The 13,913-nt window shown below is 38.5% G+C and overlaps 1 protein-coding gene across 1 annotated transcript; it reads left to right on the top strand.

Annotated features, from left to right (window-relative positions):
• The first annotated feature begins 20 nt into the window (after nt 1-20).
• LOC145447767 (syntaxin-12-like) lies at nt 21-13,154 on the top strand. The gene is made up of 13 exons (XM_080326029.1): nt 21-224; nt 360-408; nt 3,010-3,100; nt 3,903-3,979; nt 4,046-4,115; nt 5,168-5,264; nt 5,556-5,625; nt 5,750-5,849; nt 7,260-7,411; nt 7,913-7,988; nt 9,872-9,944; nt 10,067-10,149; nt 11,533-13,154. The coding sequence occupies exons 1-13, from the start codon at nt 155-157 to the stop codon at nt 11,623-11,625; spliced, it is 1,101 nt and encodes a 366-aa protein (XP_080182155.1). The 5' UTR covers nt 21-154; the 3' UTR covers nt 11,626-13,154.
• Nucleotides 13,155-13,913: the final 759 nt, after the last annotated feature.

Genomic DNA, 13,913 nt, shown 5'->3' with positions numbered 1-13,913 from the left:
GTGTAAAAATGGTTGGGAACCGCTGATGTACACTATGCTTTTACGTATTGTGTGATTCTATGAAAATTTGATGTTTGGGTTAGCAAGTATGACTGCTAACTGCCATATTTTTTAGAAATAGTTTCAACAACCATAATTAGTGATTGCACACAATATGGATGAAGGTATCTTTCAACAGCGACTTGATGAGATTTCTCAAATCATAGAGAAAATAAAGCGAGGCGGTAAGTTATGCATTTTATCTATCCAATCTGATTTTTTTTTATGGGAAACATTTTTTATAACCGACATTTGGGGCCTGCTATGTAATAGTTCATCCAATAACAACTATATTAATTCATCATGAAAATTATTTTCAGATGTTCAAAACTTTGACAAAGATGAAGAAATGGCAGAATTAGATGAAACGTTAGTATCAATTTTCGTTCATTTTGTATTCACGAAAACAAATTGTGTGACGAAAATGTTATGCTGAGTTAGTTCAAATTAGCCATTGCTGGTACTCCAGTGGAAGTAGTACCATTAATCTGCACTCCATTACGAGTAGCAATCTTCAATAAAAGTAGCCTACTCATTACTCAAGTGGACTTAAGAGGTAAATTTGGTTGCGGTGTCGCATACAATTGATAGTTAATCGAAAATGGGGTAGTTTTGTAATTGTACGATGTATCTTCTCGGTAATGCAAAATGACTAATGACCGCATTCAATGAGTAATTTTCCAAAATATATTTTGCTATCATGACACAGGGTCTATTTCTCCGAGTTAATATGATAATTTCACTTTCAAAAGTGATTAAAACCAACTCCAAAATCATTTTCTAATTTACAAAAAGCGTTCAAATTAAATAAGGTGCAAGTAGAGATGCAGGGTTGTGATCAAGTCCAAGTCGTCGAGAAGAGGGTCCTGTCTGAGTCCAGTGTTATGACCCGAGTCCAAGTCATTGTGTTGACTGTTCACTGTTCAATTTCGAGTTGATGTCTTGTTAAACCCAATTTTTACAAGTCAGCTCGGTGATATTGAATGCTTTTCATTCATACTATACTAATTTTCCTCACTTTTTTAACAGTCTCTGGTCGCATTATCAAGTACCAGCAGAGGTGGTCAAAGTAGTCACCGTCGCTACTCAAGTAGAAGTAGAAGTAACGCTGGAATTTTTACTCAAGTAGAAGTAGGAGTGGGGGTTCACAAGTAAGTAAGTAAGGTATTCTACGCTTATTTTTGCTTACAAAACTGAAAACTTTCAAGTAGAAGTAGAAGTAGTCTAAAATCATAACTACTTAAAAAGTAGTGTGAGTCGGCAAAATCTACTTCAAGTACTTCAAAAAGTAGAAGTACTTCGTTACTGACCACCTCTGAGTACCAGTAGGCGAAATAGACGAAATACCGATAGTTTGGTAACTTTACTGCTCTTCGAAATTGCAATGAAATCTAGGTCTTGGCCGTTCCAGCGTCGAGTCATTTGAATTGGTCCAGTTCAGGGGTCACCAACCTTTTTGCAACCAAGGGCTACTTTTGGGTACTGATTGAAGCGACGGGCTGCCATTTACTCCCGCCGTTTACCCGTGCCAGACTGAATTTCCGCTGTGATATTCATAGCACTAGGCAGGAATCACATTGCGCCAAGACTTCGAAGAGAGTCTTTTAAATCAAAACATCTCATTTCAAGTAGCTGGCCACTAGCATTGTTAAGAAATCATGAATTACTTCGCACCATGTCTGTATAAATTGAACAACAGCAGTCAACTCAAATTTTAAAATAAATGATGTCACACTTTAGACTGGACTGGACATCATGTTATCTGTTTCAATATTAGTCAGTGGGAAGCCTGGCATTGCATGCTATCAACTGGTGCGCTGTACTCTGGTATGTAACTTGACACTGCAACTCTGAGTGAGTGTTCCAGATGTGCATTAGAGATGTACGTAATGGGCACACAGATATTGAAAATCCGCTAGTACTTCACGGCTAACTGCTGCCGACTAGTAATGCTGTTTACTACTTTGGCATCGAGCTACCATAACGAAACCCCTCGCCATTTCAAGAAGACCGTGGATGGCATTCCGTCATGTCGCCTGTATAGGCAGTGTGACGTATCCTGCATCTTCGATATCTTGTGATTCAAATGTTGGTATATTACTAATTGTAATTGAGGATATTTGATATCATCAATTTAAGTGTTTATATATATATATATATGTATTTCTAAGTTACATGTTAGTGTGATTCAAACAATAGCTAAATCAATCAATCTATATATTTAAAAGCTCACTGGTAATAATCTGACGAATATTGGTAAATGTTGCTATTCGATATATTTTTAGAACTCATCTAGTCCCCGCGGGCACCGGGTTGGTGACTAGGGCTTGGGTAAAATCGAGTACCTGAGTGATTCGATTCTTAATCGAGTATTTTGCTTCAAGTCGAGTAATCGAGTATCCCTTATTATGACGTCACATCAGTATGGGAGATGACAAAATCCAAATATGAACTCTTATCCGACCACAAATAATATAAAGCCTGTCGTACACCATATAAAGGTAATTTGTTGCTTTGCGATACGTGTTACGTAAGCTGGTAAACGACCAATCGAAATTTCACGGCTTCCAGAGTGGAAAATGGTATCGAAATATAATATTCGTTGATAAATTCACTCTTATTGATATGGAGCGTACGATTTCAGAACTCGAAAAAATCACCTTTTACTACTCGACTCGAATCATTAGAATTAGTACTCGATTCAGATTCGAGTACTCATATCATTGTGCCCAGCCCTATTGGTGACCCCTGGTCCAGTTCATGCACAAGGTTGTAATGACTCAAGTACTAGTCGAGTCACCCAAAAATCTTGACTCGACTCGAGTCATGACTCAAGTCATTACAACCCTGGTATGATTATGATGAACCGTATTGTGTTCAACCATTTTATGTTACAATTCAGTAACAGATGAATGTCCATGTCCATATGCTGTTTCACAGAAGCTGCGTTAACAAACGAATCTTTTGCAGGACTCAAAAATTCATGGCCTTGAATGGTTTCGAACGAGATGCAGAGTCATTGATACAAGCTCTCAATTCTAGTGATCTTACACCAGATCAGGTATCGTTATTTTGCCATGCAAACCTATAGACCAGTGGTCCTAAACATTAACTAACCTGGCAAACCATTACGCTAATCTACGAGCTTTTGACAAACCCCAAATTTTCCACATTCCACATGTAATACATCACTATGAAATACTGGAACAAAATGAACAGTGCAAGTGTGCATCACCAACAGTATGAAAAGATCAAAACCATTAAATATGATTTTCACACAAAACAAACAGATAACAATCAATATTTACAGTAAATAAGTGTGATTTCTGCTGTAGGAGTCGGGTATGTGTCTTAGCCTCCTGCGTACCCCTGAGACTTTTTGATATACGATATACAATTCTCTACTAGTTGCTGATGATAACCCCTGACAAGTGTCAGCTAGACTGGTACAAACTACTGGATTTTCAAATTTACTTATTAATTTATTGGAATCAGATTGGCTTTTCACATCAACATCATTACAATTTGAAATAGAGGTGTTTCGACCCCTAAACCCACCCTCTGGTTACGTTACTGTTGGTAGCAATGGCAGCAAGAACATCACACAACAGAACACAGGCATCGCGATTCGCCAAACGACTACATGTGTTTTCTAGCTGTTTCACAACTTTTTTTACATGCGCATCTAGATCTAGAACTACTCACTTTCCAAAACCCACAACTACAACTAAAACTACTCGCCTCTTTAAATCGGCAACTAAATGGGTTAGTTTGTACAAGTCTGGTGTCAGCCGAAAATTTTCAGGTTTATTTCAATATGAATAGCAATTATCATGTTGTTCAATTTCAGTCTCCGTTTTCAGCACTCCAGACTTCAGACCTTGGAAAAAGATTTAACTAAAGCGCACGAGGTTACATCAGCAAAATATATAGCCGAAAGGTAATGAAATGATAGCTTGTACTGCTCACAAAAAGTCATAATCATGCCTTGTCACATCTTTCACAGAGATAAACTAAAGGAGGAGTCGGAGCCGTTTCTTCCACAATATTCAAAATTGAAACAAAATGCTACAGAGGTAATTCACCTACAGAGGTTCTCAGTAGCAGTTTTACTTTCTCAGTATGATCAATTACAGAGTTCGACAACTACAAAATGCGGTGTTGGGGTGACTCGAGTCACTCGAGTTGACTTTTTCGTATCACTTGACTTGACCCGAGTCACTTTGCAAAAATGACTTGACTTGACGCTTCAGAAATGTGGATTGACTCGAGACTCGGAGCAAAATTTACGAGTCAATTTCAAGTCATCAAGTAATCGGAGTCAATTAAATCACTGTATCTTGTGTATGTTCGGATTGTTCGCGATTTCACTTGTGAGAGCAACCATTCTATAGCACTCGAGTAGTAGAGTTGAAAAAAGTGGGTGGAACCGGATTGAACTCAAACCGAACAGTGAACGTAACGGCTTGGACTCGACACTTTACTCACTGACTTGGACTCGGACTTGACTTGGTGGTGAATTGAAAATGACTCGAGTTTAAACTATAAAAGTGGCATTGACTTGTAGCTCGGAACCTTGTGACTTGGTTGTCGAGTAGTTTTCAGAGTTTTCATATGCTATGAGCAGAAATTTACGGTGTTACTTCTACTTCTACTTGAGCAGCAACGCTGACTGCTTTGCAGAGATGAGCGGATTTGAAATTTCTATGTTCTAATCCAATCCAAATCCAAACCATCAAATCCTAATCCATAACTTTTTCATATTCAAGTCCATGTCCAATCCTAATCCGATTCCAACTGGAAATTCAGAAAAAATACTAATTTGTGCAATGGAGGGATTCGAAAATGTTCTTTCACAACCAACGATTCACTTGATTCAAGATAACTTAGTAACCATAATTACATTGATAACTGATCTGAATGAAATTTGTCGCCATTCGCCACACGACATTTCAATCTCCCAGAAAATTGGTAAATCAATTCCTAATCCGTTCTGTAAAAAATGCCTAATCCAAATCCGACAAAATTTCACAAATCCTGTTTTTTCAAAACCTAATCCCAATCCATGCTACTGCTACTTTGACCTCTTGTGTTGATCTGTATTGGAAAATTTACATATTTTTTACAGAATGCACCAAGAGAACAAAGCAAGCCAACGAATATCCGTGACTTGAAGCGATTAACGAAACTTGTCAGTACTGACATTCACAAATTGAAGGCAGCAGGTGTGGTTTTGAATGAAACATAGATCCAAGTAATCAGGCTGATGGGCCTGCTATGAATTTACGTTGTCAATGTTGTTGCTTTTGAAGAGAGGCAGTCAGTAAGAAAGTACTTCTATGTCGGAGTACTCAAATGAAATTCACCAGCTTACATTACTTACTCAAGCGGTTCTGATTTTGAACCATTTCCACTTCTACTTGACAGTTTTCAAAACTAGGCAGAGAATACTTACTCTTTTGTAACTTGAAACTTCTATTTCTACTCAAGTGCAAGCATGCCATTCTGTTTTACAGTGTCTAATGCCTCAGGGATGGTTCGTCAAATTAGAAGCATGACTGATTCTCGTGACTTGGAAAAGAAATTGTAAGAATGTCATTCAATGGTCGCTTTATAGTACAAGATAATTATGTTAGTATGTAATATCCTAATGGTAGTCAAGCATAAACTTAAAACCACTCCACATTGGAAAAAAAGTGATGTTTTTCAGATCTGAGCAAATTCGGTCGGCGCATACTCTTGTGAACAATATCATGACAACTTTGACAAACATTAACATGACCTTGCCAGAGCAATCAGCTTTTGATCAGGTAAGCATCTTGCAGTGTATAGAATGTGGGTTTAAAATGTACAGACGATGTTAAATAATAGTGTCTCTCCTAATTAGCACCCACTGCTCCAACAAATTTCTTTGAGAATCCTGTGTTGAATGTGTTTTATCTTCTCACTTACGCAGGGTTGTAATGACTCGAGTCATGAGTCGAGTCATGATTTTCGGATGACTCGACTCGACTCGAGTCATTTTCTCAAAATACGAAAATGACTCGACTCGAGTCAATCTGTGTATTGACTCGACTTGGACTCGAGTCATTGCGCATGACTCGAAGCAAGTCATTGACTCGAGATTCAGACAGCGAAGACCGACATTTCATTGTAATTTCGAAGCCAACACATTATTGGGATTTCGTTTGTTGGTACTAGTGCTTGAAAATGTGACCAGAAACTGCTAAAAGTGAGGAAAATTGATATATTATAAATGCGAACCATTCAATATCAACAAACACAGTTAAAAAAGTGGGTTTAGGAAGACTTTAAATGGAAACTGAGCAGTCAACACAATGACTTGGACTCGGACTCGAGTCATAATATCGTGACTCGGACTCGATCCTCTGTTCGCTGACTTGGACTCGTACTTGACTCGGTGGGAATTGAAAATGACTCGACTTGACTCGAGTCAAAAATATAAAAGTGAGATTGACTTGTGACTCGGAGCCTTGTGACTTGGTTACAACCCTGCACTTACGTATGACTAGAAATTCCACGTTTCAAGTCGATTCAAGCGTAGTTGAGTAAAACCTAATTTGTGCCGACTGAAGGAGTTTGTTGAGCACAATCGATGTTTTCGCCTTAATTATTCAAATTTCATACCAGCGACGTCATATTTTGTGATACGATTGTTGACATACAATGTTCTTTCCAATTCTCTACTAGTTGCTGACAATTACCCCTGACGAGTGTCAACCGAAAATATTCGGGTTTATTTCAATGTGAATATATTATTCTATCGTATATTGAAGTCCTGTACCTCTCAGAAGTAGAAAAGTTTGTAATTTTCAAGTGTGTGGCGTTGATATGTAGGTATATGGACAGTGGACACTCTCTCAATTTCTTTTGTTCGATAGTCTGCAGAACCTTTCAAAACTACAGCCTGACTTTCTGTCATAATGGTGAATACCGCAAGTTGCCGCAATAAGTGTATCGATTCAGTAATCTGTGTATCAGCACGTCGAATGAAGTTACCTGCCAAATTACTTCTCAATGAGAAGTAAAAGTATCAATTTCCAAGGCCCATCGAAAGTAGAAGTGAAAGTTGCCTAAAACACGACCATTTTAGTAAATTGTTCAATTAGGCAAAAGATACTTGAGTACTCCAAACTAGTAACAGATGGACTGTCATAGACTCAGAATAGATGATACTCTGACGATCTGACATTTTCCAGAGACAGCACAAGGACCGCGTGAAGACCTTGATACGAGACTACAAGGACACGACAAGCCAATTACAAGCCATTGAAAAAGAGGAAATGTCTAAGCAAAGAGAATTTCTGCAACAAACAGATCCTGAATGGGATGAAAATATAACGGAACAAAAGTAACAAAATATTATTTATAAGCAGTCAGTGTTTGGCGGGGCTGGACAAAATTGAGTACCTGAGCGATTTGATTCTGAATCGAGTAACAGGCTTCGAGTCGAACATCACTCATTTTGACTCAGTTGTAACCAAGTCACAGGTCGAGTCATTATCAATTCATCACCGAGTCAAGTTCAAGTCAGCTAGTAGAGGGTTCGAGTCCAAGTCATCACGTTCACTGTTCAGTTTTTAGTTCAATCACTCACACCCACTTTTGTCAACTCTGCTCGCCTGATATGGAATGGCTCGCATTCATAATATCGTAATTTTCCTCAGTCTCGACAGTTTCTGGCCCTATTTTCTCAGTATCAGGACTCAATTTGTATAGAAATTTACGGCATCATTCTACTACTGCTTGAGCAGTTATACGGACCGTTTAAACAATCTCCGCTTCTAAGTGCAGTCGGTTTTTCGAATGCTACGGATAATTGGATGTATTCTCACTGCCGGAAATATTTCAGGCTGCAACAGCAGACTTTGACCGCAATCGATATTGAAGATATAAAAGAACGCCATGATGCTTTGAAAAAGCTGGAGGTGAATTGTGTGTTCCCATTACCACTTATAATCTTAGCCTGATAATAATAATTGCCGAAAGAAATGTTGGTATGCGATATTACTGGTAAAATAATATAGGCAATTTTTGTGACTTCACAACGTGGCAGTAGAGAGTCTGTGACTGCTAGGCGGGGAATATTGATGTATTTCGTATAGTTTAAAGCAGACTTGGACAACTGGAAAATATTCAGTTTTTACAAATTACATTAGAATTAGAGCCACACAATTTTTTCCAAATTAGATTAGAATTAGAGTTGCACAATTTTTCCAAATTAGAATTACAGTGCTTTCCCATACGGATGAGAATGGTTAACGTGTGTCAGTGTTGGGATGGCACGAGTCACCTTTTTTGTATGACTTGTGACTCGGAGCAAAAGTTACGAGTCGATTTCAAGTCATGATGTAATTTATGTAGATAAAAATCGCTGTATCTTTCATATGTTCGGTTTGTTCTCGATGCGCTGGTGCGAGCTGTGAGACCAATTTCATTCATTCAATGATTTCACGTTTTACTGGACCTCCATTGTCCCATCACAAATAAATTGACCGCAAACGAAGTGATTGGAGCTTACAGCGTACGTTTTCTTTGTAGTAAGACAGCAAGATGATAGCGAAGTATCCATCTCGGTTCTAAAGACCATAGTCATTGGTGCCCAGTGCTCAACTTAACTGTTAAACAAACCTCTTGTATGATTTAAATTGAGTCTGAAGCAATCATCTTGTTTATTCTTGATGTAGTTGAGGGCATGGAAGTTAAAAAGCCTGTGGTAACTATCTCTCTTTCTTCGCTGATGTGCTGTTTGTGATCGAAATCATAATGTTGTTCGCAGACTACCGCAAGCTACTATGCCAGCATGTCTATTATTCGTCCGTCACGCTAACTCCTCTGATTGTACACAGTGTAATGCGATGGCGGTTTGGCACTGGATTTTCCTGCGCGAGAAGGATATTCTTGTTAACTCGCTGCAAAAGGCCATGGACAAAGCGGCATTTTCAGGAAAATAATAAATTAGATTTGAACTAAAATTATTGCGTAGAAACATTTCACAAATTAGATTAGAATTGGAATTAGAGCATGGAAACATTTCACAAATTAGACTAGAATTGGATTACTGGCATTTTGCTCTAACTTAGTGAAATTAGACAACCAGAATTATCTAGTTGTTCAAGTCTGGTTTAAAGGTGTCCACTGTCCAGCGTGTCGTGTCCATGATGTTTAGCCTTTGTAGATTATTTCATGTGCAAGCACAGACTGTAAAGCTGTTTAAATGTATGCTCCGAAATTTTGTAAATGTGCCTTGAGATGGAGAATGATTTGAGTATCAGGATCTGAACTGAGTATTAATTCTCATGATTCGAGCCGGGTGGCGAGAGATGACTAAAATGATGTGGTTCTTGCCACTAGAGGTAACTTTATCAACGAGATTTATGGTGTCGACGCTATTTTCCGCTGTGGAAGGCCGTCAAACCTCGATTGGTCGTGTTGCAGCATACTAACCATGTAGCACATAGCTACGCACGGTAGCGGAAATGACATATCTGTAAAGTTCTGATCGACCGACAGCATTGTCACAAAGTGCAATGGGATAGGCATTACGTGAAAAATACTAAATTATCTTTAATGTGATGTACAACTAGCATTACATTTCCTGTGGTAGCATATAAGGTACATATTTGAGCTTTCCACGTCATTCATACTGCTACAAAGACATTATGAGTGATACTCGAAGCCTAACACTCAATCCAAGATCGAATCACTCCGAGCTATGTCAGGCTATACTTATAATCAACTGATACATACAACAAAAAAGTTGTTATATCCACTTGATTGTTTTATCAAGCTGCCATATCTCTATTTTCAGCAAGACATCATGGATTTGAACCAAATTTTCAAAGAACTGGCCAGCATGACTGAGGAACAAGGCGAGAAGATCGGTGAGCTGTTGTTTTCCGAACGGTGAAATCAAATGCTGATGTCCAGTTCTTAATACCGAGCGTCTCATTGAGAACGAAGTCAGTAACAGCGAATTTTGTTAATTGATGAGCTACATTTTCAGATTCAATTGGAGCGGCTGTTGAGGAGGCAGTAGCACACGTGGAGAATGGTAAAGGAAATATAGAATCGGCAAATCAGTCAAATGTAAGTTCCATGAATGATTCAACACCAGGCCTGACCATTTCAATGTCGTGTGTGATTAAATATGGTAACAGAACATTCTATTCCAGCGGAAGAATCGCAAATTAATGTTGAAGGCATGAAATAAAAATTTGCAGCAGTAATTTTCTTCAGAAAGTCACCAATTATAGGTAGCTGTCAGCATCGCCGCCCAGGTAGAAGTAACGTTGTACATTTCCACTGAATTACAAGTCGACGTAGCGATCTCAAAGACTTGCCGAAACTACTTTGAGTGGAAGTATAAAATGTCTGAAAAGTAGTCGAATATTTCCGAAAAGTAAATGTGGTCTTATATTTTAGCAGGTAAGTGTTGGCTACTTTCGCAATTGCAACATATATTGGCTGGTGACACTACACCGAAATTGCTACTTCTACTTGTGATTCACTAGAAATTTACGGCGTTACTTCTACTTGAGTTGCGACGCTGACTACTTCGGTCACAAATGCTGACAGCTGTCTGACATGGTGGCTATCGGACTTCTCCTGCAGCAATTTCAGGAAAACCAGAAATTCGATTAAAATTAAAATTAGAGCATAGAAACATTTCACAAATTAGATTAGAATTGGATTACCGGCATTTCGCTCTAATTAGACCATTAAAATTATCCAAGTCTGTACCGAACCTCGACCTGACGTATCAACCTCGCCCATCGACACGCATGTCATTCATTTTCATCGCTAGTCATTTCAGGTTTTCCCTTATTTCTTTCCATCCAGCGTGCATTAGGGCTTTTTAAAAATTGTACTGGCTTCTTCATAAAATTGTTAAGTTACCTAAAAAACGCTACACAGCAATTATGGCTCAATTCCAACCTATAGTGGCATTGCTGTAAGAAAAAAAGTTTAAAATTTATTTGATTAAAATAAATATATAATATGTTCAAATATTACTGGCTACTCCATGAAATTGTTAGATTGTCTGAAAAAAACGATGCACAACAAATTTGACTCAGTTCGAACCAGTAGAAACGAAGCTGGTTATGTTCAAAATTTGAGATTTCAAATCATAGTATTTACGGTGGATAGTCGACCTATAATAAATAATTCAAGAATTTGCCACCGTGAATATTATTTTTCCAAATCCAAAATTTTGTACTCCAATAACCTTTTATTGTACTGGTTGGAATTGGGCCCTAGTGTGCATGCCTCTGATTTACATCGCCTAGGCCCAGGTGGGTGTTTGATTTTAAAGACTGCTCCCGTTTCGACGCCTTCCTATCTTTTCGTTGTATTGCTAGGTTGTAGTGTTTTGAAATGATTCAATTAATAATATACTGATGCTGAGTAAGTGAGTATAAATACTTTGTTACTGGCCAATGGATATCTGTGAATATATATTGTTTTCAGACAAGTCGTCGTAAGAAGATACTGATCTGTGCTGTGGTCGGAATCATTTTTCTCATCACTCTGATTGTGATCGTAATCATCTCCGTATCGTGATTGCACATTCGGCATCCGACTAATTCGCTTCTGACTGCAGATGGAATACTCTGTAGCTACAGTGGGCCTGCAGTCCTGCCTCGTTCAACAGAATGAAATCGAACTCGAGAGAATCGAGATTTCTCAGAATATTTCGAATTCTGAACTTCAGTGAAATGGCCACCATTACGATTACAGTTAGACCGGTTATGTTGGTTCGGCGATAATGTGGAGTCGGTATCACAATTTGAAAGAAATATCGATAACGGTCATTAAAATTAAGATGATATCGTCAATTTTCGTGACGTCATTGCATGGCAGGGGGGAGTCTTAGCGCTATAATCTGTAAGTGCTAGACTGGGAATATTGATCTATTTCTTAAAGCTTACAGGCTGGGGTGGTCAAAGTAGTTAATCGTTGGTACTCAAGTATAACTAAGATCATAAATTTCTACTAAAATACAAATAGCCTACAAGTAGCGATTACCAAGAAAGTAAACCAAGTAGGCAAAATCTGATCGAGTGCTCTGAAAAAGTAGAAATGCTTAGTTTCTGACTGCCTATCATTATAGGGCTCCGAATGCAGCCTCTCTAGTTTATTTCATGTTCAAGCATAGCAATCGCTCCAATGCTGGTTAAGTATGGTTGCCGTATTGTGGGATCGGGAAAGTAGGACACTTATATCAAATTATAAAATTGGTTACCCGAAATTCAAACCAGCTGATTTTGAAATATTTACTGGAAATCCTGTTGCGTTGAATAAACATAAGGTCATCACTCTGGTTCGAATCCCGAATTACCCACTTTTTACCTATAGTTCTGTGGTGTTCACTGAAAAATTGAAAAGGTCATTTTTCAGATTTGACTCCCGCGTGACCCGTCGTCAATCTTTTAGGCCAAAATTTAACGTCTTTCGTGGTCTTTTCGGGCTAAAAAGGAGGGCATTTCTTCAAAAAGTCGTACAAATCCTAAAGGTGACTATGGTAAGCCTAGTTCAAGTAAATGCTCTAAGCTTGATGCCATGTTTTTGGAATACCGGCAGAGTATATCGGGGTTATTTGTTATATCTGTATCGTCTGAAAATTCCGATATCGGTAAGGCTCTAATTACGGTCCTTTCTATCAAAGTTCAAAATTGGCGTAGCTCCCTAAAACTGTGGATATATATTTCAGCTCAGATATTCCAATAATAGACCTATAGGCTAAACACCCTGATAATCTCAAGGTATCCATCCGTTGGTGTTCATAAGCAGTGGTGCTCAACCGCCAGCTTGTCTCAATGTCATCTTGAAAACTTCTTCATTTTGTGCTAGCAGTAATTCTGTATGTGACGATTCTTGCCAATCTATATTTTCAAGCCTTCATTTCTACTAATTCTACGTACTTCTGGTGCGTTTTGGAAAGCACTACGTCTTCAATAGAGTAGGAACGTATCACAACAATTTTCCTCTGACGGTCTAGCAGCATCATTGAATTCTGTGATCACATTTGTCAGCATCTATACATGCACTCCGCAACAATTATATTGATGATTAAATTATCCGAATCGACAGTGTGCATTGCAAGAAATATTTATTAGCCGGTGTACGTAGGCATGTTGCAGATTCATCATGTGATTGTTTTAAAGCGAAGAGAGATAACAGGAAACAACGCAGGGCTTAAATCTGATTCTCAACCAGGGCTCCCTGAACAAGCCACACACCCAGTATGGTTATTTAAGTGCACAGCTGTTGACAGTGACCTTATTCGTCGCATTTCAAGGATAAGCGTTCTCTTGATGTGCAGGCATTGGATGAAAATGTCTTGAATTGCTCCCATCATAACATACTTTCCTCACAATAACTGGAGGATCTCTTAGGTTAGACCCATGCTATGAACAGAACACACTCGACTGTTGTCGATCATTGATACGTTCAAATGATTTAGGTGATTCATACGTTGCCTCAAGTATTCCGTTGTTTCAAGTCATCTTCACAAATTCAAGGCATTGACTACGACCTGGTTCTGATTTGGTACAAAATGTCCTTACAATCGTGATGTTGCGTGAAACATCTTATGTTTTCAATTCAAGGTCTTCCTGGTTGATGCAGTGAAACTGGTAGTTATAGTCGGCCTATAATCACGAGTGGTATAATATTTTGCTTCTCATAGAAACAAGTTTTTTGAGGCTCAATTTTGTACGAAAGTTCTCAAATTGTATCCAAGAAGTCAGGACGAGACTTTCGGCCCAACAAGAATATGCTGCCTACGTAGTTACAGCCGTATAGTTACAGCCGGTGCTACATATACCAGGAACTGACGCTGACGACTC

This window comes from Botryllus schlosseri, chromosome 10 (genome assembly GCF_051294905.1).
Source record: "Botryllus schlosseri isolate E-star chromosome 10, Bs_hap1, whole genome shotgun sequence".
NCBI lineage: Eukaryota > Metazoa > Chordata > Ascidiacea > Stolidobranchia > Styelidae > Botryllus > Botryllus schlosseri.
This window is presented reverse-complemented; position numbering and strand designations above follow the sequence as displayed.